At 33.1% G+C, this 27133-nt stretch overlaps 2 protein-coding genes across 4 annotated transcripts in view; both read left to right on the forward strand.

Annotated features, from left to right (window-relative positions):
• The window catches only part of LOC105325378 (multiple epidermal growth factor-like domains protein 10), a 207975-nt gene that overhangs the window by 7572 nt on the left and 173270 nt on the right, over positions 1-27133 (forward strand). The gene's annotated exons all lie outside the window — the stretch shown is intronic.
• On the forward strand, positions 8311-26051 carry LOC117692850 (angiopoietin-related protein 7). Of its 3 annotated transcripts, XM_066077959.1 has the most exons (5): positions 8311-8437; positions 9685-10722; positions 10891-10987; positions 13797-13961; positions 24887-26051. In XM_066077959.1, the coding sequence occupies exons 2-5, from the start codon at positions 9709-9711 to the stop codon at positions 25135-25137; spliced, it is 1527 nt and encodes a 508-aa protein (XP_065934031.1). In that variant the 5' UTR covers positions 8311-8437; positions 9685-9708; the 3' UTR covers positions 25138-26051. The 3 variants fall into 3 exon arrangements, with proteins under 3 accessions (XP_065934031.1, XP_065934030.1, XP_065934032.1); XM_066077958.1 differs by lacking the exon at positions 8311-8437 and having other exon boundaries at positions 9357-10722; XM_066077960.1 differs by lacking the exons at positions 8311-8437; positions 24887-26051 and adding an exon at positions 16907-17280 and having other exon boundaries at positions 9363-10722.

A 27133-nucleotide genomic window follows, 5' to 3' on the forward strand; every position in this document is an offset into this window, starting at 1 on the left:
CGATGTCAAAGCATGCATTTTTTGAATGCGTGTTTTTGTACATCAATAAATCAAAAAAGAAAAGCTAAAGATTCTTTATCAATCAGAAATTTCTCACCACCTACGAACTGTCTCATAGGATACCTTATAAGAACCTTAAACACCCTCCTACAATCCAGTAAAAATCAGCACATATTTCATACTAATTGCTAGACCATAATTAATCACCTAATTGTCTACGGACTTTTCTGATTTTTTTTACCCCGATTACGACAAAGAGCACACGGCGGGTGTCACCGGCTTGCTACCATTGGCAATGTCGAGTTTTTTTTGTCTTCATCCTTGGACTTTTTTAACCTATAAGAATTGTATACATGTATAATATTACAAATAGCATCTATTTAGAACCTTGCATATGAGGAAACACAATTTACAGAGCATTGAAATGTAAATGACCTATGAATGACTACAGTAAATAAATATGCGTTTAATTGGACTTTTAAACTTATTAGTGTTCTGAAGGTTTTATTTAATATACTTTGTATATATTCCCCATATACTCATATATACAGGGGAATATATATTAAGACCTCTTTTAGCACATCCCAAAAACAGCATTAAAAAAAGTTTTTTTATCAATATAATATTGTTTTCTGGTGTATTCCATAGTGCATTTTAATAGAAGTAAATGTACTCAATGAAATATTCTGATTACCTCGTGATGCTTTAAAACATAAAATAACTTTTTTGGCGTAGGTCTTCCAGGAAAGTAGAATATCTCGAAATTTGTTATCCATTTTTTTCTTTCCGTAAGTATTCATTCTTTGTATATTTTCTGTCTGCTCGCCTAAAGATGAATTAAAAAAAACCCATAATACTGTAATATGTATAAAGCTAAAGTAAGTGATTGTTCTGGACCGGGTTAAGACAAGAAAAATGTCAAGGTTAATGATTTTAAGTAAAATAATGGTTAGAGTTACGAGTAAAAAGATGTAATACGTTTCAATTTCATTTATCCAGTTTTCAATAGACCAAAACTCTTTTAGACACAAAAAGAAATATCAAGTATTTTATGAATTTACATGTAGTATTCAGTTAATGAAAATTGAAAATGCCATTAAGAAGGTTAATTTGTGTTAAAATGCAAATTTTGCGTTTGAATAGTACCCAGTATTATCAGTAAACTGGCGTAAATTCATTTAGAAAATTAAACTGTTCAAGACACCATATTTACAAAATTCGATCACTGACTTCTTGTTCTTACCAACATTAGGGCAATCAATGATTTGAGTCTGTCTGCGACTAGGATATTCTTGTATCAAATTTTGGAGTATTAATCGAACAAATGTAACGTGCAGGGGGTTAGACTATCAGTCTGCCGTTACTGTGGAATAAGGGCCTGGGTAGAATCAGAATTTGGATAGAATCCGAAACCGATAGGTGCAACGTAACAAGATCTTGGTTTCTCTTGATAAGGCTATGTAAGAAACCGAACAATGTCTCAAATCTCAATTGGTGTCATAGACCAATTGCCCAAACCAATATCTCAAACCAAGCAACTAAAACCAAGTGTCCAAGCACAAGGTATTCTTGCTACCTGGTGACTCTTCACCAGGTTACTTCACCGTAACAAGGGTATCTGTGCTACCACTCGGTCTAAACAGCAGATTTACCAACACCTTCTATAACCACAGTTCCCTACAGAGGATGCCAACACAACTTATAGCCCAAGTGCTCAACTGAGGCTACCAACACCCCCAAAGGCCGGTACCCTTGAAAAAATGCGCACACTTTTCTTAAACCACTAAGACATTCTGTGTTCAACCTTTCTATTCCTCTGCCGAGCTGTAGCTGGCGGTCGAGGATTTTAACAGCTCTATCTTTGTAAAAAACGTAACTACTACCAACGTGTTCAACGCCTAACCCGCAGAGCACTCATAGACAAGAGTTTCACATATACAGATACTGGGTGTGAGCACGTTATCAATCTCCTCATTGATATTGGAAGAGCCCAATATGGCTAAACCGCTCTACACATTTAATAGGTGTTTAGTTTTACCCATGCCATATTTTAAATAAAAATAATGCGTGTATTATACAGAAACATCTGTTATCTCTACTAACTAATTGTGTACAATGAATATTATTGTAAAGAAGAATAAAATATATACTAATGAGTGGATATGATTGATAAGCATTTAATTGTATAATTCAATAAAACGGGTAACTTTTAACAAAAATGCGTGCCTCGCTACACAAACATGAAATTCAGAGATTTGAACGAGGAATTAAAGTTGTTCGAATTTAGTAAGTTTTATTTCGTTGCAATAATGTCTCTGGATAGTGGTATTATATATAATATCAAAGTATAATAATTTATACTACACAATACGAAACATTCGGCAAGGTAAATCATTTTGATTTTTTAAAATCTTTATCTAGACGCCTATATAATGAAAGAAAGGCAATCCACCTAGTTTTCAAACATAAAAAAACCTTATAAAATTAGATGGATGTCACATTCGTTAACTGAATGGTTGACCATCTGATAGACGGTTATGTATAATAGGAAAACTTTTTGTTTGTGCGATTGTGTGTATGTATGTAGTGTTATAGCAGGATAAAAAAATGCGCATACCATATTTTACATGAACAGGTTATATGTGTAAACTTACATTATTGAATTAAAATGAAATATGGAATTTTTAAGTTTCGAAGAAATAAAATGTCCAAAACAACTAAGGCTTACAAGAGCTTTTATATACTTAGTATATACTATATTATATGTTTTGCGATGGAGATAAATGACATAATATTGTAATTTAATCAACTATTTGGTTCTAAATCTCATCAGTGATTTTTTTTTTAAAAAGCGGATTGTTAGCAAACCCTAGAGTTTTGCTAGCAGGCCTACCGCAAACATCCATAATCAAGGTCTTTTGATTCTTATTAATTATTTCGAAATGCATGTATACGCTGCAATCACACAATGTACTTAACACATATGTGTACATTGGTACGAGATTAAGTGGAAGTTAATTAAAACCTATCGTCTCATTTTTAAAGACCGACTATAATTCATTTAATATTGGTTCACATCCTCGCAATCACTGGACCTATAGCGAGACATAAAATTAAGAACAATATATTTCATCACTAAACTGTTGATTTAAACAGTATTTCCTTTTAAAATGATATAGGATCGGACAGCAGGCATAGCCTATTTTTTTCCTCGTTTTACAAACAGGATTGAGATAACATTGTGTACTTAGATTAATTATACAAGTATAGCACATGGAAATAATGGATGTACAAAAACAAACATGCACAGACAACAAGAATTAATGAATGAAAAAGGAAAAATACATAACAAGAGACAAATATTGAAGAAACAAAATAGACCAAAAAAAAAAAAAAAAAACACAAAAAAAATAAAAACCTTATAAAAGTAGTAAAATAAATCTGCAATATAATCCACTGTTTTTTTAGTGCTCTAAATTAGATATTAATACTATTTATGTAATATTGTTATAATCTTTTGGGATTTTTCATAAAGATGTGCACAGCGTGAAATACTAACTTATTAACAGTAAAGTTACATTAACTACTTCCACAAACAATATTTCTACAGATACTGGTATGAATAAACTTTTAAATATGTACAATTTAACAACTGACATGCATTTAACAAAGAATAGCACTGTAGTGGAGTTGACGGCTAACAACTTCGAAGTGGAAGGACTGTTTAGAATACTGATTTTAACTTTAGTACTTTAACAATAAATGAACAGGCGCCGAACAAGGATTTAGGATAAAAAAAAAATGACAATAACAAACCGTCAATCATTTCAAAAAATCATTAAACGTAATATAAATTCAAAGCAGAGCAACACGGACCTCCAAAAAATAGAGGGAGGATCAGAAGCCTAGGAGGAGTGAGCATCCTCTAATGACCGGTCACACCTGGTATATATGTGAATATAGACTCGGACGCGATATAGTTTTGAAAATGTCTGACGACAAGGTAAGTAATTCTACGTGATCAATTTTTTTTTTTAGAAAAAACAACATGTATCAATAATGTCAACCACACTGTTCTTATATTTGTAAGCAGAAATATTATTGATATGGTACTAAAACAGGTTACACCATCAAAAAACAAGTATATTAGCATGCATCCCTCAAATGACGCACGGCTGTTCGTTTATTGTAAGGGGACAGGTAAGGTACTATTATTACATATTATGAACATTGCTCATTCTCTCTCTCTCTCTCTCTCTCTCTCTCTCTCTCTCTCTCTCTCTCATACGCTGTTTTATGCTATCTTTAAATCAAGTAACCACATACAAATAAAACTCTGAAGATGATCTAAAATTCCAAACCTGGCTACATGTGAAATTCGTAATATGTTTCAAAATACATAGGCACTTATTTTTCTGCAAATTTCAATTGAAAGTGAAATTCATCAGTAAACACATTCGGAAAATACAATTATTTCTACAGCAATTTTACTGTTGACGCCTGTAAGCTGCTTTTGTCAAAGTTATGACTGTTAGCCATTATATTTCAGGGGAGCATTGAGGTCCCTGGGTATTTTTTTTTATATGTTAACGAAAGAAATATCTTAAGATATGAAATGAGAATGCTTTTTGTTTATTAACTTATGCATTGTTAGCAACGTACAAGAGTTTGAACATGGTACAGGAACGTAAAAAGAATCGTATCGTCTTGTCTAAGTTTAAGTCCTTTATAAGCTCATGCTGTTATTCTCGGGTAGTCAAACTTCTAATTTACTAGATGTGATAAGTAGGTTAAGTGTGCGAAAGAAAGCTAGAGTACTAGATAAGTAGAAACCTTCGCTAAATATTTGAAAAACAGAAAACACAAACAAAACTCTCATGTCTCGTTAAAGAAGCAATTGATGACACGGTGTTTACAAGTAGACTTTTTTAATACCCCTACTTCAGTTTAGTACGGAATCTGTTGATGAAAAGAATTTTTGTGGTATGTGACGTATATTCAAAATATCACTTTTAGAGTCTTTTTTAAAATCATAGTAAAAGTCAATTTAAAAATGGATTATTCAACAAGACTTGCTATAAAAATATTGAACAGTTATCTGTATCACAAGAAAAATAAGTTTAGACATTGAAAAAACATTTTTAATGAGCTTTTTAAACAAAGAATCTTTGTTGTTAATACAAGAAAGTTATAAAACATATAATTGTGGATCATTTAAATTTTAACGTTTTTCGCATATACTTAAGTTATTTGAATATCAGTCTAAGATGTAATGTACCAGAAATTTGATCAATGTGAGCATAATAATCTTTAACCAGGCTAATATATAGGGTTGCAAGATGTTGCACAGGTTAACATGTTTTCAGGTGTCTGGTGGAAGACACATTAACAATTTTTTTTTCGTTATAAGAAAAAAAAACTATAATGTGCGAAAATTAAATTTTCATTAATCTTGTAATGAATTTAAAACAAAAAATAAAATTATACAACGAAATATTATATTCCTTTTAAGGTGGAATAAAACACCTGGAAAAGTCACTCAAATTAACTGTAAATTATTTGATTATGAAATATATAATAATAAATAATATAAACTAAAATTATGTAAAATAAGCGAACAAATTGCATTTTGGGAATAAAAAATGAATATCTAAAAACCAATTCAGTGAGTAACAACAAAAGCCCATGTGGGATTCGAACTTGGTATATACAAATCACAAGCCCGATAATTTATCCACTTGGCTATGAGGTAAGTTTTAATTTGCAGTCGATAAAATCCTTTTATTGAAACAAAATGTCGTTTAGATGAGAGGTCAGCCATTTTATTACTGACAGTGTGTTATTCCACCTTTAGGGTGTATTCTGCTCATTCACAAAAAAACCTACATTAAACTTTTTAGATGCCTATAAATTCTTAAAAGTACACTGTTTAAGAAATGAAAAGAAAACATGGAAACAAGAAAAGTGTATGTTAGTTTTTATTTAAGAGAGATCCAATCTCGTGAACATGGACCAACAGTGGTGTATGGAAATTCTCAGAGAAAGTGCAATTTGACCAGAAATTTCCTACTGTTAAGAAAAAAGGCAGATTTCAGACATTTTCAGTTTTGTTAACTTGAAAACTTGAGTTTATATTTAGACAAAAAAAAGACTATGAAATAACTTTTTGTATACCTTATGCCCAAAAATGTGTTCCCCAAGTAAAAGTGGAGAAGTTTTTCGTTGTAAACATTGTATATAAACCAAAGATAGACAGTTTTCTTGAATTAAACTTTTTATGAAAATATTTGTACACTTTCTTTACATATTATGGTTCCAAATAAAGGCGTGAAAAGTAGAGGTTAGTATGCATAAAAGAGAAAACTATTGTTGGATACATATCTACCCATTATTTTAGTTGAAGCATTTTATGGTAACAAAATAAGCCATATTTGCAGCAAAACATATTATTTTTTTTCACCAAAATTTTTAAATTGGTAGATTTAGCTTCAATAGCAATTGAAATTATGTAAATAATAGTATTTAATGAACATATAACAGACATACAACCAAATAAACTTAATTTTTTTTATAAAAATAGTGCTCATAAACTATCGTCTTGGTGTGACCTTGATCTTGGTGCGAATAACATGGAATAACATAAGGTATTTTGCAAATTATATTTCTAATTTATGAAACTTTTTAAAATAATGTATAAATTATAAAAATTCTCTGTATGACATAATCATTCCAGCCAGGTAGCGAGAATATAGACATAAACTGAACACTTCATAGCAATGGGTGATTCAAAATATACTGTCAGTAGAATTGATCTATTTATCCACATCAAAATTATTCTTTTGTCGGGGGGGGGGGGATGTTGTTGTGTTGTGTTACATCATACTGTACATACATGCACTGGAACTAATAACTAGTTCAGGTAAAAAGAAAATCAAAGGCAGTATATACACTTCTGAAATAATGAGCTTTAACTATCACTTATAAAAGTATTTCTAAAATGTTCAGCTATGGAATGTATGATCTTTGATGATTTTGTTAATCTTAATCCACTTCCACACTCTTTTGACAAAACTTGTCGTATGCCCTCTTCCTCTCCCCTACTAAATGCATAGTTCAAGTCACAGGCAGCTATTTTTCTATCCATACACTTAGTGATTCTCTTCATTGACAAACGTTCAAGTGAAAACGTAGCACTTGGCAGAGAAAAGTATGCCTTCTAACGAATCAAAATTGACTGACCATACAAGTCTTTGAAGGAATGTGACATATTTTAAACCATCATGGGCAGCAGTGTCACAATGTAAGAAGATAAAACTCAAGTATGTTGGGTATAAGATGGCAACCCTGGGAATTGTGACCTCAACAAAAATTTTGTATCAACATGATTTTAAAAAGCATCCATCTTTCCAACTGCTTTCGTTGCGTTGACATGGCAGTCTTAAGACAATCTTATGCTCAGTAAGAATGACATAATTTCCTTGTCAATGAAGTCAATTAAGTATTTTAAATTAGAGGAAAATTGCTGAATTGAACAGGTTTGCCTCTGTGGAACATTTGACCATTTTTCAATGCTATGACTATCACTTCAGATGCAGAGGAAGAAATTGGATTTTTTTGGACAAAACAGTGCCAGCGATCTTCTCATACTGCAGCTATCTGGATAACGAGGGAATTACGACCTGTTAAACAAAAACTAATACATAATAAGCAAAATTATTGCTTTCGTTGCTAGTTTTCCACTTTAGACTAGATATGCAGAAAAGAAAAAAAATGACATTTTTAAGGTTAAATGTCCATGCTATTGTGTAACAAATTAATTGTTAATTTGCAATATTTAATATTCATTGTGACCTATATTGTATAATTGCTGCAAAAAGCATACAAACAAGGCTTAAATTTCTTACATTCTGTAGTATATTTTTACTATACATATAGAAATGTACCTGTACATGTAAATAGACAAACAGTCAATTATAATATAAGCTTCTCAGAAAAATATTGACCAAAATTTTGACCAGTGATTTATTTTAAACTATTGACTGGCTAGAATATATTGAGAGGATCATCTCCAAAAATCAATAAATCAATGCTGATTTGGAGATAAGCTGTCCCCCTTTCTTATTTCACTTGAAACTATATAAAATGATAAAATCGAAGAATAGCTTTTCAGTTATGATCTACTGTTTAGTAAGAAGGTTTAATTCTATTGTATACATGCAAACAATTAAAATAAAAGCAGTTACTTTATAAACATTCAAATGTGGTTTCTCATAAAATTGTCTTTTCGGTAACCGCATGGGCCGCCATATACATGCATCGCCTGCTGGTTGAAATGACGATGAAATGATCTATAAGTCATAAAAATGGAATGTGAGTATCATGACCGGATGTTGACATTAGAGAAGTGTTAATACAAGATTGAGCCGCGCAGAAAAAGGTATGGCTAAGGTGATTGGCTGAAATAATTGCTGAAATAATTATTATTTCGAAGTATATTTATCACTGTTTAAGTTCAATGATAGGTTGAAGAAGTACTGCGGCGATTATTTTGTTATATTGTATTTTCCATCTTTCCTCATCTCTCAGTTGTCATTTTTAGAGGACTCGTACTGCTGTTCACGTCGTTTTGAAACAAAGTGACCTTTCTCCTTTCCCTCTACATATTTTGTTGTTTTTCACGCCGACTACGGAATGTCTTAAATGACATAATTTTACTTATTCCGTTGTCGTTTACACATTTAATGCTGGTTTATTGAGTGAAATATGATTCATGTAACTTAAAAAAAAAAGTTTTATTGAAAAATGTAACAGTTTGAATTTTACGACATGGATGGACTTACTTGGTGTAAAAAATGATGACAAGAATACATTCTTATCCCTGAATATACAACATTTCTAAAGCAAAATTGATAATAACAGATAAAAGTGCACCCCTCCAGAAAAGTAAAAAACGAAATCCAAGTATTATACATAAAAAATTTGAACAGTAAATTGGTGCTTAATAAAAAAAATATAATTATTATGAACACATTGAAAGTAGGTAAAACAATACAAGCAAGGGGCTTAAACAACAATTTCAGCATCATTTATTACTAGTTAAAGGAAGCTGGTCACTCAGGGCAGCGTCATTTTTTTTTTAAATAGACTTATAATCAACACTCAGTTAAGCCCAACGTCAATGCGTTTTTCTGTTTGCCATCAGACACTCTATGTCCGTTAAAAAAGTATAACCACAAAACCTCCGTCCTATCTAAAATCGTGCATATACCTTATGCAAGTATTTTAATTTCAAAGTAGAAAAATTCATTTAAAGAGCACTTCCTCTTACGTCTTAAAACATAAGGAAATAGGGGAAAAACAACCAAAAGCAAGTGAAGTGACACTTATACAAAGTGAACTTGGTCAACAGCGTTTGAGACTGATTAACTTCATTTGTGTATTCCTAAATTCTTACTTTTCACTTTTGGTGAGGTAACGGATTTAAACTGGTGTGTTACTGAAATGATTTAAGACAATAATATTGAAGTGTATCTTTCGGAAAACTTGGCGATGGGCAGCCTTTTGGAAATATCGATTTTGATTTCATTATTTGCAATAGTTAACGGAAATGTCGTGGTTGATGAGCTTAAAGATAAACAGACGTCTGTTGACTCAGCCTTAAAATTCATGAAAATTGGGTTGCAGGAATTTAGTGAAGGTATTGAACAGATGGTGATGAAGAGACTCGAGGGAGTCGAAACCATTGTCGATGAAAAAATAAAACAAATGATAGGAAATGCAACAAAGAACATTATTGAAGATCAGTCTACAGACCAAAAGAAAACCAGCGAAAATCTACTTTCCACTTTTCAGACCGAACAGCGGCAAAAAATTGAATCTCCAACTAGGTACGTTGATAAGAAAATCAGTGACCAACTTTTCACAACTCAGATCGAACAGCGTCTTTTTAGACAGGAACTGATCTCCGTTACAGCCAGTTTGTTTGGGAAACTAGAAAGAATCAGTGATGTACTTTCAAAAACTCAGAACGAACAACAAATCTTAAACCAGAAAATTATGTCTCTTTCAACCAATTTGTCTGAGACAGTTGATCAGAAAATCATTGATCATATTTCTACAGCTGAGACTGAACAACAATTAAGACAAAATTTTGAGTTCCTTTCAATCAATCTGACTAGGACTATTGAGGGGAAAATAAGTGATATACTTTTGACAACTCAAACCGAACAATCACTGTTATGCCGGAAAATGGAGTATTTTACAACCAATCTGACTGGAAATATTGATGTCCTTTCTACAACTCATACAGAACAGCAAGTCTTAAACAAGAAAATCGAGTCTCTTTTAACTAATTTTTCTAAGAATGTTGAAAAGAAAGTCAGTAATAAACTTTCTTCTATTCAGACCGAACAACAAATTTTAAAACAGGAAGTGTTTTCTCTTACAGCCAATCTGGTTGGGAAGGTCGACGGTATAAGAAACACGAGTATGTATGTGGCTGAGCAGCTTTCTTCAGGAGAAGCTATAAATATGCTTAGAAATGTCGAAATGATATACCAATTTCTTCTAAAAGTACATAACAGAACTGTTTTCGACTGTGCGGACATTTTGGAGAAATATCCTAACACTAGAGGGAAGAATGGCGTGTTTTATGTCATAGCTTCATCAAATAGATCAAAGGCCGTGTTCTGTGATATGACCACTGACAACGGAGGATGGACGGTACGCTATCTCTTCTTTCTCTGTATTTCTCATTTTGATATTATAAGATCATAAGAAGCATATTTTTCCAATGATAAGTTGATTTTTAATTTTTTTTTATCAACCTGATAATTTTTTTGCAAATGAATAGAATTTAGTAACATGAACTTCGCTCAATATATGGAACAGGTGATTCAGCGGAGAGTGAATGGATCAGTGGACTTTTACCGGAACTGGACGGAATACAAGAACGGGTTTGGATTCGCTGACCACGAGTATTGGATGGGTATTGATTTCCCTCTTCCTTTTGTTTTTCCGTAAAGATATTGTTAAATATAGGGGTTTTAGATAAAAGAACCCGTTTATTAAAAAATAGCAGCGAAAACCGTTCATTCAAAGGATGTTTTATCTTATCTTACCTGCGGTTTTCCAATTCAACCACCTATACATTGCCTCTCCCCAAAACAGAAAATCACGATGAGCAAGCAATTTAACTTTTATTCAAATTTGCCTTTGTTCTTTTTTACTTCAATGTCAATTACCCACGATCAAAGAAATATTTTAGGCAAGCTATTTTTGATAAGAATTTCACTTTCACACAGACTCTGTAATATTAATAACTGTTTTCAATAATTACAATTTTGTCTGTTTTCAAGGAATAGGTATTTGGCAGAGCTTATTATTATTATTATACCTTCTTACCCAATTTTATCAGAATTTTAATTCTCAAGAGACTATTTTTGGTACCTGGTGAACCATTGTATGTGTAAGTCTGGCTTTGCGATATTTGGCACACGGACACTGAGTTGATGGAGAAAATTTCCATCTCAAACACAAAATCAGACATTAGAAACTACCTTTTTTAATTTGTATAAACAGCCCGGAGACGGAATGTAGAGCTTTTCCCCTTAAAAAAAGACAGAAAAATCGTCGATGTTATTACTAATATCACGCATGCGTAAGTAGAGAAATAAACTTGAGTGTTCTGCTTTTCACGAAGTTTGATTGAATGATTTAGGCGGGAGACAATTCTTTTCCATTTTATAATACATTTTGACAACATTCACAATTTTAGCCACATACATTATGCGAATGGAACTCAATATAGGATGAAATTCTTTTTAAATATCATTAGTATAATGAATATCGACGAAATGGGGTAGAAAATCAAGAGATTCTTTCAAATTCTGTCTCTCGTATTTTGTTTGCAACTTGCAAAATTACTTTGAACCTACGACGATGTACATGTAAATGTAATGTAAACTTAAAGCATGATGACCGGGGAAAGGTATAATTTTACCAGGTATCAATTTCTATGAAAATAATGTCCCTTTTCGCTCGATGAAAACTATTAGATTACTCGTAATAACGTGAATAAAATTCAATACATTTTATTTATTTTTTCGTAACGCGACACGTTTTGGGTTACGAATTAAAATTACATTTTTCATATCTCAGCATGTTTGACCCGTAAGTTGAAATCTTTTCCAGCGGTGTCCCTGGTTTACATGCATTTTTTTAACGGCTAACAATTAATCTATTTCATTTGCTTTGGAAGACATGGACCTTAAGAGAACAATTGTATTTTTTCTACTAATTCAACTTATTTTTGGATTAGATTTTTGTATAATTAAATGCAACATATCAATAATTATTTAATTGCACTTGCTTTTAAATTCATTTTCAACGTTTTTAAAATCATTTTTCACTGATTGTTGATTAGGCACGGACAATTATTTATTATGGATCAGGTCACATTTGATCTTGATATGGAGCTCAATTCTGGGTAAGCGTCACAAGAAAAAAGGAAAGGCCAGGACATTTGCTAGGAGATATTTAGATTTTATTTTAAATCAAATACATTTAATACATATTATTATAAGATTATAAGTCTATTTACGATAAGATGTATGCTAGTAACAGTGTTTGTTTTGGAAAGGACACAGAGTTTCAAATTAATGAACGATTACCTGACTATCGTTTGCCTAAATCCACTTTAATTGACAAAGCAAATCGACTAAATTTTACATCCCTATTGAAAACCAACCACTACCTGTAAATGTTATATCTATCTCATCTCTTAAGGTGAAAATTAGACCCTTTAGCAAACCGAGGTTCTAGGCGCATTACCAATTACCGTGGGACGGTGTTTGGTCCTTCCTTAGTTTCATGATTTCGCAGTTCGAACTAATAAGGATTACTGAATTTTCCAAAAAAAATAAATAAATAAAAGTACTCAAGATACAGAGAACCGTGAATATTTTTTACCGGGAAGTTATTATTCATTTTATATTGGTGCAGAAATTTTAACGATAAAGGAAGGAGGTTGGTTGGTAGATTAAACCGCAAGATATCACATAGTAATATACATTTAATAAATTAATTTTTATATTGTCGCTTCTTAACTATCACATATTTTTTCGCATTGCTCGATAACGTGGTTTTCAGGAAAAAAAATTGTGTATAAATATGTTTACCATACGCAAATATTAGTTGTCGAATCTATACAACTTTTGTCGTCTGTATTTTATTTCATAAACAATATAAAATAATATAACGGAAATAAACACCATAGTATTTTAGGTATTAGATGATATGCTGCTTTCTAGACAACTAATTAGATTTTTTTAATTGAATCTCAATGAGAGCATGTATATTTATATTCAACATTTATATAAACAATTACAGAATTATACAATATTCTATACGATAATTATTGTGTTTGAAGTTTTTGTATACTTTGTTTAATAAAACAAAATACGTAGACAAACCACTACAGGTTGGTAATCGGGGGTCTTTTTTCGTTGTCAGACTGGAACGAAGGCATTTTGTTGAACTTACTGGCCCTTTCAAACTATAAATCATGTTTATTTTAACTTAAATGGATATAACAATGCAATGAAGCAGTTATAGTTTAAATTTGCTTGGCTAAATATACACATAAAGGCTTCATTAGGTTAAAATATGACCAGATACATAAATTGACTAGATTCGCAAAAACTAAATAAAAATACTATCATATTGAATAAAGATAAATAGATTAAGATCAGAAGGAATGAAAAAAAGAACCTGGTACATTGACATGGTTTTTACAGGAAATGACATGCTACATAAATTGACATCACTGAAGACCCAGGAACTGCGAGTTGATATGGAAAGATTCAACGGAGAAAAGGCATATGCTGTCTACTCGCGGTTTTCTGTCGGGGATGAGACCAGTAAATATAAATTGGAGGTGCAGGGGTACAGTGGGAATGCGGGTAATTATACTGTGCAGTGACGATAATATTGTGCAATTATAAGAGCTCTTTTTTTCCTTTTTGAGAATTTTTTTTGTAACCAACACACGTAATGATTAAGGTTTAGCTTTCAAAAGAATTAATTTCATTAATTACTAGTAATTCGTTTTGTTTCCCAACTGTGGATTAAAAATTGAAAAATGCTTACGTTATTAAAAAAAATACTATATTTGATTAAAGAAGAAATTTTAAAATCGTCTTTTAAAAATGTGATACACGCACACTTTTAATTGGTCCAGCTTTCAGTGCGCTCAATAGTTTGCTTAAGGTTTTACAATGACTAAGCATCCGGTTGCGTAAATATTTTGCTTAAATGACATTAAGCGTTTAGCATATATACGTTAACCGCTTAAAAAGCGAAAGATTTATATTCTCGGTGATGCATAAACTGTAAACCAACATTTATTGGTATGCGATCGATTTTTGCGTGGTCACTCGTTTCGAATATTTCCAGCCACGAACCATTTCTTGTCGAGTGGTTGTTACATGTATAACATCAAAGTACCGAAGAACTGATGGGAGTTATCGATGTTTATTTATTTTAAAATCAATGACATGTTATTTTGCATGACAAGTTCAGGAAGTTTCTAATCTGTATTTGAATTACGCACATTTTTTATAAAATGAATTTTCGGACTTTTTCGACACAAGAATGTTGATAAAACCCCATATGAATCATGTTAAGTAATATTTAAAGATAGAATAAATTCAATCAAACTATCTATCAGTGATAGAAATATTTCTGGAAAATTTATGGATCCAAGCAATATTGAACTCTCCTCTCGTTCAATCAAACTCTTTGCTGTCGCCGTTAATCCCCGACAAGCAAGAGTGACTCTCTGCTTGTCGGAGATTTACGGAGACAACCGAGCGTCGAGTTGAACGAGACTATATTGAACTCTGGCTTAAGAAAACAATATCTAAATTGTTCGTACCATTTAAAATCTGACTATTTTCAAGGTATTTATAAATATGTTTCCTTGAAAAACAGTGCTTTAGCATACATTATTTCGAATTTATCAATTATTCTCAAGAACTAATTCTTGTCAGCGGCGATGATTTGTGCTTTGGTCCAAACACTGTTTCACTTTCGGTTTGTCAGAGTAACTGCATAGGAGAGTTGATTAAAATCAACTCCCAAAAACGAGTTTGGATAAGACTTGGACGCGAACAATAGTCGTCGCGAACCAGTTAATCAATCAACTGCGAAATAAAGTCGCCGCGATTATGATTACGCTCAGTCGCAAGGCGTGAATCATCATATCAAACCAGACGCGAAGCGGAGTCACCTGTATTTCCAACACTATCTGAAGCTAATGACGTGGAACACAATAAGTAACTTTTACTTGTTAGCGCGTTTTTAAAGTGTTTCTTTATCTAGAATAAGTTGTGTTCAGTTAATATAATGGTTTTGTTTGATTGTTTTTAACTTTGTGGAAGGATAATAAATTTAATTTCATAGAGGATCTTAATCAAAGTGCAAGGCGAAGATCATTAGATCAAACTGGACCCTATACGTTACTTCTGATCTAATGATCTCAACTCCACGTAATCCGACCCTGATCAAGTTACCTTTGTAATAATATAACTAGCACTTACATGCATCTACGTTATCTTATTTGATATGTAAATCACAAAGCATTTATTTCCTTTATAGCTTAAATTTAAAAAATCCATACAGACCAAGAAGTCCCTTGTTAGACTTTTAATACATATAGCTGTTATTAAAAATAAAATAATTAATTTAAATTTTGGTCATTAAAGAAGTGTTCGGTAACTAAAAAAATAGCTTTTTCATAATTTTAGTTCTTAATTTTTTCCCCCATGAAATGATAATATTACGGCGGCGTGGAAGTACCAGATGAAAAAAAAACTTATTTGTTCGGATAAATTAGTTATTTGTTTAAATGAGGAGTAATTGCAGCAGTTTCAGTTACACAGAATAAAATAATTAGGTACAAAATACTGTGTATTTTTTATGTTATAGAAAATTATTCATGGGCAAGTTAATTCAAACATAAACAGTTTTAAATTTATAAAATCAACCGGTTGTTTTCTTTTTGCAACAAAGATAATATATGTGAAAATTAAAGTATGTTGCTTTGGTAACAACAATTAAAATCTCATAAATCTGCATATTTGAGGTACCTTTGAACAATTTCTCCTCATATTTGTAACGTAATACTTCAAAATAAATTGATTAAAATGACGAAACATGTTCTTAACTTTTATGTAATATCAGTTGCAACTGCATTTTAGCAAAATAAATGGCTGTTTCCATGACGTTTCGAACAATTAAGAATTTTTGAATTATTTGTTAAACTTTACATGTTTCCTTAGCAATTGCAATTTAACTATGTTCAATAATGCTTGAATATATTTCATCTAAAAGTATGGATTGTTTACTACAAATAGCAACGAAGAATGGTCGTAAATTTCATTTAAAACAAGTATTTTCGCTTTACAGAATCACTTTGATTATCTTTATTTTTACCTTGTAACTATAGCAACAAATGTCAGCTTTTTATTTGACGTGTATATTTCAAATACATGTACATATATATATCTATAAGTTTGGTTAAATGATAACTTCTATGGTATTCATAAAATACGAAATAATTACGTTTTTAAAATAGTTTTTGGTTTCCCTGGAAACATTCTTTAGATGTTGGTTTGCCCTCCAATATTTTTCTTTTATCATGTAATTAATTCAAATTTATGTTATCTAGCTATTTATTACATCACCATATGTATCATTGTATGTAATATACAGATGATTGGTGACTATGAATGCCTGGACTCCTGTATAATTTCGAGTTTTAACATAGAATTGATCTTAAAAACTAAAATGATGATTGTTGAGCAAATTGAGGAAAATGAAAAGTTATCGTTTTGTATCATTAAAGGGTGCGACTGCAACGCTTAAGGCCACATCCAACAAACTGCGTCCCCACGGCGTGTTCACGGCGTTGTAAGATTCATGGAATCGCCGTAGGATCGCAAGGAAAATTCAGAAAAAAATGAAGTTTCATTTGAAAATTTTATAAGTAGAGATATCACGGTGTCCTTACGGCTACCGAGGCATTCTTATGGAGCTCCCACGGCTTGTAACTGCGTTTCCATGGAGTTCTACATGGTGATTAAATGCGCTCTCGCTGAGTCTCCGCCGAGAACTCATGACGTGCTTGGAGTTTTTATCGCGCGTCAATGGCGTGCTCTGCGGGCTGACTGCGTGCACAAGACGTTCCTTACTTCTTGATAGGTTAATATGTCATGTAATTTGTACAATTGTATGGGGAACAAACAAGAATATACAACTAGTAAATAAATGATTAAAAATAGTTTTGATTTAATGGAAAGGCACATTGTAATTGATACATAACTACTTCTAAACAATTTGTGAAGAACTAGAATAAAACTCAGGTCTAAAAAAAAAGATTCGCTATTAGTTGTTAGAAATCATAGAAAAGATTTGAAAACATTAAAACCTAATGGCATGAGTTCCATCTAGTACTTCCATAGATTGGTCTTTGAAAATTAGCAAATGCTACATTTTACATTGTCATCTGCATCCAGTTTGATAATTATTACATCGTTTGCTATTGTACAACAGTCATTGTTCGAGTTTTCGTGGTCTTGATGACAACGCACTTGAAACGCCGTGGGAGTGCGGTATAAACGCAGAGCAGAAGAAACGTCACGAGAGCGCGATGAACGTAGCAACAGCTCTTTGGGGTCGCTGTGTGAACGCAGTCAAAAGAGAAACAACGCTGTAGATGCGCAATGAGGGCACGATAGAGACGCAGTGAGATCCTGAAGGACTCCATGAGGTCTCCTTGCAAGCGCAATTGACCTATCACTGCGTCTACACTGCGATTAACTGCGTTCCTTGGGCGCGAAGACGGAGGTCTTGCGTCGCTGTAAGAGATCTTACAGCGCTGTCACGGTGACCTCACTACGCTTTTACGGCGTGTTTAGCAGAACGCCGAGCCACGGCGCGTACTTTGTGCATGTTCAAAGTGCGCGCCGTCGCATAGCGTTCTTAAATGTTCAAGGCGATCCCACCGCGACGGACGAAGATGCCGTTGTGTTTTTTACGGCGCTATAAGAGAGTCTACTGCGTTTACCTTGGCGTTTTATATTATTTAAGGACGCAGCGGGATCGCCGTGAGGGCGTAGCTCCAGTGTGACAGGGGTTTTAATGATCATATAATTGTGTATCATAAGCAGTTGAGGGTGTCGATATTTGCTTGTTTTAATTGCAACGCTGAATGCGATTTACATCATTAAGCAGCGTTGTATCATTAATGGTTGTCACTAAGCTGAAACTTGTGTGAATCATCTTCAGGTAGGGTAGATTCAAGTTTGTTCAAATCATGACACCCGGTGGTAGTGTGGGGCCAAATTTTACACACACACACACACACACACATACACACGAGCGCACGCACGCAAATATATTTCATTGAATATATTGTTTATTCTAGGAACCTGATCACATCTGTATCTTTTTGGAGCTCTGCTTTGAATTTGCATTTTGCTCTATGAATTTTTAGCCGGGCTCTGCTGAAAGCAGAGTCCTGGCTATAGACAGGCAAATCGCCAATGTTACTATAAATAGCACAAATAAACAAAAAACCAAACAGCGTCAAGGTAAAGCTTCCGCTATACCAAATAGTTACACAAAGAGCCACGTTTTGTCAAAAGTGTTGGCATTTTGTTTCTTTTTTTTTAAATTTCGAATGAATTGCCTATCTTTTTTAGTTTTCTTATTAATAACGTGTTTTTAAAACATTACTATGCATTTTGGACACATACAATGCGCATGAATTTCCATGAACTACTTTGCTGCGCGATGAAGAAACGGGAATTGAATATATAATGCTTGTTGCAAAATTCAAGGCAGCAACTGTTAAACTTTTTAACTTCTACTAGACAGACATATTTTTTGTTTATAGCCGCTTACAAAATTTGGTCGCACTCTGATGCTTTGTCGACATTAAAAGCATGAGAGAGAGAGAGAGAGAGAGAGAGAGAGAGAGAGAGAGAGAGAGAGAGAGAGAGAGAGAGAGAGATTTTCAGTCTTTACTACACAATATGCATAAAGACACACCAAAAGAGCCCGGCTTTCAGTACTTTGATTAAGATAGTAAGCGGTTTATTCTTCTTAAAAAAAAACTATTCGGCCAGAAAAGCTAAAATTCGTGTGGCAGCATCCCCAGGTAATGTAAACGCAAATTTGTGCAAAGACAGGGGGGGGGGTGTCAAATTTTTACATAGTGCATCTGTAAAAATCTTTTCCCCAGAAACCAATCACCCAGGAAAGCTGTAATTTGTGTGGAATCATTCTCAGGTAGGGAAGACTGAAGGTTGTTAAGTTTGGTCCCCAGTTGTAAGGTGTGGCCATAAGGCATTCAGAAGTTGGAGTTCTATTCGCTTTTCGCTATTCACTATTCGAAAAGCGAATAGAATTCTGTGGTCGGTTCGCTATTCAAATTACCGTAAACATGCTAATAAACGTAAATTCAAAATTCCATAAAAACTTCACTTTTCATTTGAAAAAAATAGTTTTATAGTAAAAATTATTACTTGCTGACATACCCTGAACATTGACATAATGAGCACGACCAGTAAGAGGCTTAGCTAGCCTGGCGAAAAATGCGACATTTCGTATAATACAGTTATAATGGGATTTCTTTCAAGGGGCTGGCTAACACCCTGTATACCATATTTGGGCCTTCATATTTGGTGAGGATGGGGCCCCGGGTCAGCCCTGTCTTTTGTTGTTATAGCAGTTAATGGGTAATCGAAAATTAGTAATTTACACTTTATTTTATACGTCGTTTTGTAATTTGAAATTGGTTTATATCATAGTTATGTTTGAATATTTCTTCACTTTTTGCTGAAATGCGAGGTATTCATTCATATTTAACTTATAGTTGAAAATGAAAATGCTTCTATATGTGGAGGAAAGGTAAAGCAGATAATGATTGTATTTTTTTCAGAGTATGTTTTTTTTTTTCAATGGATTTCTAAAATTTGTTTCAACTGGTTTACATGTTTGGGAGACATGATCAAAACTCATTTCCGACATTGCGGAATAAAAAATGTACAACTTACATTAAACATTTTTTAGAATAGCCAGGGTCGATCTCAATTTTTTTTTAAGAATTGTCCCTTATTCGCTTTTTTTTTTATATATATATTCGTGGTCCAATTATACTCTCTAATCCCCGGCGACTCCCATAAACTACGATAGGATTTGCAGCCTAATGTATATCAATGCAAATATTCAAGAATTGTTTTGAAATCATTCACGTTCCATTCGAATGAGATTTCATGTTTTGACAGCCCCCCCCCCTTCCTTTTCCATTAAAAATCGAAAGTAAAAATCGAAGGCAGAGTTTCACATCTAAAGTGTCATTTGTCAATGACATAGACATAAGCCCCTTTATCCACAAAATATAAGGAATGAATATTCTAGGAATTTTTAACCCTCAAATAACTACCCAAACCTCATGTTTACCCCTTTTTTTTTTTTTAAATTTGACCGTGTCTTTCCTGCGAAACCATCCCATGCCACCACCCAAAATAAACAAAACAAGAAAGCGATATGAAGTCAAGGTCTCCTTCAATATTTAGAGAAAAACGTGCAAGACACAGAAATGCCTAACCTTGTGTTTTCTGTGTCAACACTATGCTTCGGATCCAAATTGATTTTAAGCAGCAATGACCCCCCCATAAAAAAACCCCACCCCACCCAAACACCTGAAATATGCCTCTGCTTCGCCCAATAACTCAATGATTTACAGCATTTTTTGTAAAGGAGGCGGTGTGTACATGACATTATTTAGTCACTTGGCATTATATATATTTTTATAGATACCAGAGAAAACCCCACTGTAACTAGAGTTGGCAATTATATATGTAGATCTAGAGGGAGAGGGTCAAACACCCCCCCCCCCCAAATTATTTCAGCCCCCTCCTTTTGGATGAATTTTTCTTGATCTTGAAGGCATCCTCTCTATAAATATTATAGAAACACATGGCTACACACTTGTGAAAAGCCCACTTAGGGCGATGCCCGTATTCAGAAAATTTCCCGTGGGAGGGGGGGAGGAGGGCTCTGACAGATAATTTTGTTTGGTGGGGGTGGGCGACTCTCTGCTCTAAATCCATGCATGGACATGCTAGTAGGTTTCTTTTCTATGGTAACTATACGCTACGCCGGAATGGTAACTATACGCTACACCGGAACTAAGGTTCCCACTTTTTATCGACTTGCAAAATTGTGATAGATTTAAGAGAACTGAATCTAAGTCCAGCAGCAAAATGTTAGATATTGTATAACTATTAATGACTAGTACATGTATGCATTTAAGTGTATTTAAATTTATTGTTTGAAGAAAAAAAGACAATCCAGGAAAGTTGTGCCCCCCCCCTCCCTGCTGTATATACCAAAACACATATTAAAGAAAACAATTGGTGTGCAAATATTTATTCCTTGATTTTAATTAATGTTGCACTATTTGTTTGAATTAATATTGATGTTATAAATCTATGTCTCTGCTACAACTACTACCACCTCGCTTGGGATTCCATTTGCGTGCATTTCAGTCAACACTGGTGCGCTGTCCTCGCTATATTCCTAGTCTGCATGTGTTCTAAATTGTATGTGCATGTATCAGGCACTTATGAAACTGAGTGCCAAAATTATCCGATATCTTTAAAAGCAAATACTTCTTTTTGATAAATTAAAAAACAAAGTCTTCAAAGTTATAACTTATCGTGAAAATTCAACAATTCTTTAAAGCTGTAAATTTCAATTCTTTATTGATCATTAAGGGTCCTCAAAGGGGTTGCAGTAATATTGTATAATAAACGTTCATAATGTACAATTAACACATCCAAAAGATATAAACATTAGCACTCATGTACATCTATATGCGTAATACATGTATGTATATTTACATATACATGTATTTAACGCCCATAATACATACAAATTTAATGATTTATTACATGATGAAAAACTTATCATTGACTCAGAAATACAAACTGATCTTGGGGCAATGTCCATTAAATGCATTTTATGTGAAGGAAAAGCTTAGGTCTCCACAACTACCAGGTTTAATTTCACACTCGTGCAAATTCCGTTTTTCAAGCCTTATTCTTTTTAAAGCTAATTGGTAAATAGTAATTGTCAACTAGGAAAGAAATATATTAGTTACAGATTTATGATATCAAAAACAAAAGAGAGTTTTTCCCGATATAGCAATCAATCAAAGCATTTTATGTTCTGTTAAGAGATGATCAAGCTTGTATAAAGTACATGTATTTGCATTTTTAAAAATAATTTCATTCTTTCACCAACAGATGTGGGCCTTTATCTTATTCCTGGTTTCCGTGGAAATAATCAGATGAAAATCATGAACTCCCTCTGGACTCCCGGGGCCCCATCCTCACCAAATATGAAGGCCCAGATATGGGAATCAGAGTGTTAGCCAGCCCCTTGAAAGATATCCCATTATAATTGTATTATACGAAACTTACTAATTTCGCCAGGCCCGCTTAGCCAGTTAATGGCCGTGTAAACCCAATTCCCTTTAATGGTCTACTGGGCTGTCCCGGGGCCCAAATCCAACCAAATATGAAGGCCCAAATATGGGATAAAGAGTGTAAGCAAGCCCATTGAAAAATATCCCATTATAATTGTATAATACGAAATTTCCTCATTTCGCCAGGCTAGCCAAGCCTGTTATTGGCCGTGTAAACCCAGTTTCTTTTACAGGTCGACTGGGCTGTCCCGGGGCCCCATCCTCACCAAATATGAAGGCCCAGATGTGGGATACAGGGTGTTAGCCAGGACCCTTGAAAGATATCCCATTATAATTGTATTCTACAAAATGTCCTATTTTCGCCAGGCTATCTAAGCCTCTTACTGGTCGTGTAAACCCAATTTCCTTTGAGGGTTGACTGGGCTGTCCCGGGGCCCCAGCCTCACCAAATATGAAGGCCAAGATGTGGGATACACGATGTTAGCCAGCCCCTTGAAAGATATCCCATTATAAATGTATTATGTCATATTTTTGCCAGGCTAGCTTAGCCTCTTACTGGTCGTGTAAACCCAATTCCTTTGGAGGGTCGACTGGACTCTCCCGGGGCCCCATCCTCAACAAATATGAAGGGCCAAATATGGGATACAGGATGTTAGCCAGCCCCTTGAAAGATATCCCATTATAACTGTATTATACGAAATGTCGCATTTTTCGCCAGGCTAGCTATGCCTCTAACTGGTCGTGTAAACCCAAATCCTTTTGAGGGTCGACAGGGCTGTCCCGGGGCCCCATCCTCACCAAATATGAAGGCCCAGATATAGGATACAGGGTGTTAGCCAGCCCCTTGAAAGATGTCCCATTATAATTGTATTATATGAAATGTCCTATTTTTGCCAGGCTAGCTATGCCTCTAACTGGTCGTGTTCATTATGTCAATGGTCAGGTGACGTCAATACAATAAAACTGTTTTTTCAATTAAAAATGGAAGTTTATATGAAATTTTGAATTTACGTTTATTAGCATGTTTACGGTAATTTGAATAGCGAACCGACCAGAGAATTTTATTCGCTATTCGAATAGTGAATAGCAAAAAGCGAATAGAACTCCAACTTCTGAATGCCTGGCCATAATGGGTTGCAAAATGTTTACCTAAAAATTCCTCTTAAACAGCGCATTTAAGGGTGACGTTTACTCAGAATGAAAAAAAATTCCACTGATGATAATAAAAAACCAACTTGTGTGTGTCATAGACCTTACATGGTAGTGTTATTCTTCACTTTCAAAAAAGTAGGTCAATGACCTACTTTTTGAGTTAATGGCCATTGAATATTTTTTGAAAATTTAAGAAAAATCCATTAAAATTGTACTCTATGCTTGAGATTTTCTTAATTTTGAAAATAATTCAAATTGCTTAACTCTTTAACAAATGAAATACAGTTTATGAATGGTAGTGACATTAAATGGATACAAAACATTAAGTTTTCATTCACAATTTTTATAGATATTCCAGTCCGAATTTCCTCTATCAGTTTTCAAATTACTACCCATTTTTGATTCAATATAACAAAAAACTGAATGATGATAATGTTAAAACATTTATAGTGTTAAGCTAAGTATATTGACCCTTTTCTGCTGGCATAAAATGTATATGAGGTCAATGATCAAAATTTCGAGATATGGTGTCTTTTATCATTTTTAAGCATTTTTCAATATTTTTGTAGTGTGTGCCATACAATTATCTAAACGAAAAAGCAAGATAAAACGAACAGAAAATATGCAAAATTATGTTGACTAACAGATAAAATTTTTACTTTAAATATAAAAGTACTACCAAAAATATTTCAGTGGAAAACAAAATCTGAAAAATTTAGCCCGAATTTCCTGTTTCTCTAAAAATCAAGATTTGTCAGAGCCTAATTCCATAATTTAGTAAACATATCGATTTTTATGTCAATAATAATTCATTTCATAAATGCTTTTTGTATCTAAAACAAGTTTTACTCATGAAATTGAACTTTTTAACAATCCGGATTTGAGAACTCAAACCCTGAGTAAACAACATCCTTAAATGATTTATAGGAGAATATATACATTGTTTCATATAAATGCAAAACCAGAATATTGATCATTTTTGGTATGAATTTACATTTTTTTTAAATGCTATTCATCAAATATTAGCTGATTCATTGTTTCTTCAATCATTCAGAATGTTTCAAAAATTGTTTTAGGACAATATTATAATATAAGGTAAATGTACAAACATAATGATTATACTATTTATGAATACTGTTGTATTATCAGGATTATGTACAACCACTGTGATTGTAGGGGATAGCCTGAATTACAACAACAACATGAAGTTCTCTACACCGGACCAGGATAACGACGGACGGAGCAGCGGTAACTGTGCCGCCAACAGGAGAACGGGATGGTGGTTCAAGTGGTGTACCTACACCAACCCTAATGGAGAGTACACCGACTCTGAGAAAAGTGGTAGTGAATACATTACATGGTGGCACTGGAAAAACTCGCACATATCTCTGAAATCAATACAGCTGATGATCCGTCCTCGGGCCTGACACCGAGATGTAACGTTATCCTCATCATGTTGCTAAATGTAGCAGTTTTCTCTCTCTGTGTATTTACTTTATTTACCTGCATGGTTTTGTTTGTCAATAGACAATCCGACATTTTTGCACCATTATGTAAATATTTATTATATTTTGCTTTGATTTATAATTATTAACGGACAGTACACCGACTCTGAGAAAACTGATCATGGATATACCGGTATTGTATGGTACTTCTGGAAAATCTCGTGGATATCTCTGAAATCAATACAGTTGATGATTCGTCCTGGATCCTGACATCTAGGTTTTACTTTTATATCATAATAAAGCCAAGAACAAGTCTCTTTGTATTGATACGATCATTGTGATAGATCTATCCTCATCTTAAACATCGGGTTTTGTTAAATCATTATGTAAACTCACAAGCGTTAATTATAGATGCATTAATTGATTGCGATGAGTTCAAATAAATTTATAAGTGCGCTATTATAATAATGATTGCAGAACAATGTCTAAATCTGGTATTAAGCCCTGTATATATTACATATACCCAAGTAATCAAATTATTCATTATGACATGTGGTGATAACGAATATTTTATTGTGCTTATTGTTTTGTGGAGTAGTGCTCTTCTATCTCATTTATATTAAGGAATATATGTAACCTATTTATAGTTATCACGTGATAATGCACCGAGGTGGCAGTAATGTACTATCCGATTTTATAGCAATGACATTTTTTTAAACGGAAAATAGTAAGTTTTTGGTTTGATTCAAAACAGTAGTTTAATCTTATGATTTCGTATATAACTGTCAAAATAAGACGCTAAACTGTCCATAAGCTTCCTTAATTAACCTACTCGCGGAGGTTATATATTATCGCGAATACCTGTATCTCTTGTTTTATCGCACGTTTATTTTTTTTTTAAAATACATTTGTTTTAAATTTGTTTTGCAACTTCTGTTTACAGAAATCATTTTTTTTGTACAATTATTTCATGTCCCTGGGTTTTTTGCCTTGATTCTGAACGCTAGTCCAATCAATATACTTGTAAGTAAGGTGACGTATTTTGAAATTACTCATATAACAGATTTTAAAAACGAAGATTTCAAACAGCATTTTCTTCTTTTTCCTTAATTTCAGTCGAAGTTTAAATTTATGTTGTTTTTTTTTTCATTGGGTGAAAATCGATATATAGCCACTCAAAATAAAAAATAAAACGGAATATACATTGTACATTATTCAATTTATCCTCACTATAAAGCGTTTTTTAATAATTTCGTTGCATTTTAATAAAGTTCTTTGCAATTGAAAAATACACGTTATATCCATAATTTTCAGGGTAAATATGTACTTATTCATATAAATATGCGGCAAGGGGGTGTGAATACTATTCATACAAAATCTTCCCTCAGTCTTTCTTTGACTTGTATGCGAGACCACTATGCAGAGTTATATAGATGTAGAAAAATTGAGAAGCCGAAGATTAAGAAATAACAGTCTCTTGCTGTAAATACACTTTTCTTTAATTAATTATGGAACGCTGAATTCATAAACCAGACTACTGTCGTCTTTCAGACACAATATTACATTCGCTATTAACTGGTAGTCACGGGATCAGAGAGCGGTCAGGCTGTCTGTACACATAAATATATGAATGAGCATTCGTGTAATGATTATATAAAAACGAAGTTTCGTACTTTACTAGATTTAATAACGTTACCACGATTTGTTTTTGTTTGTTTTGTTTTTTTATTTGGGCTTTTTTGTGGGAATAATTTTAAAACTTGTGTTATTGAATAAATGTTTATTTAAAAACCTATATAAATACAACAACCACGAGAGCTTGAAACATAGAAAGCAAGTAATTCATTTTTTATCTAATTGGTTATCTATATGTATACCTGTATTTTTATAGTGAAATAACATAATAAAATATATAAATACATATATGTATCAAGTGTTATTAATATTATTATTATCTAATATATTGATCCAATAGAGT

This window comes from Magallana gigas, chromosome 3, assembly GCF_963853765.1.
Source record: "Magallana gigas chromosome 3, xbMagGiga1.1, whole genome shotgun sequence".
In the NCBI taxonomy this organism is placed as follows: domain Eukaryota; kingdom Metazoa; phylum Mollusca; class Bivalvia; order Ostreida; family Ostreidae; genus Magallana; species Magallana gigas.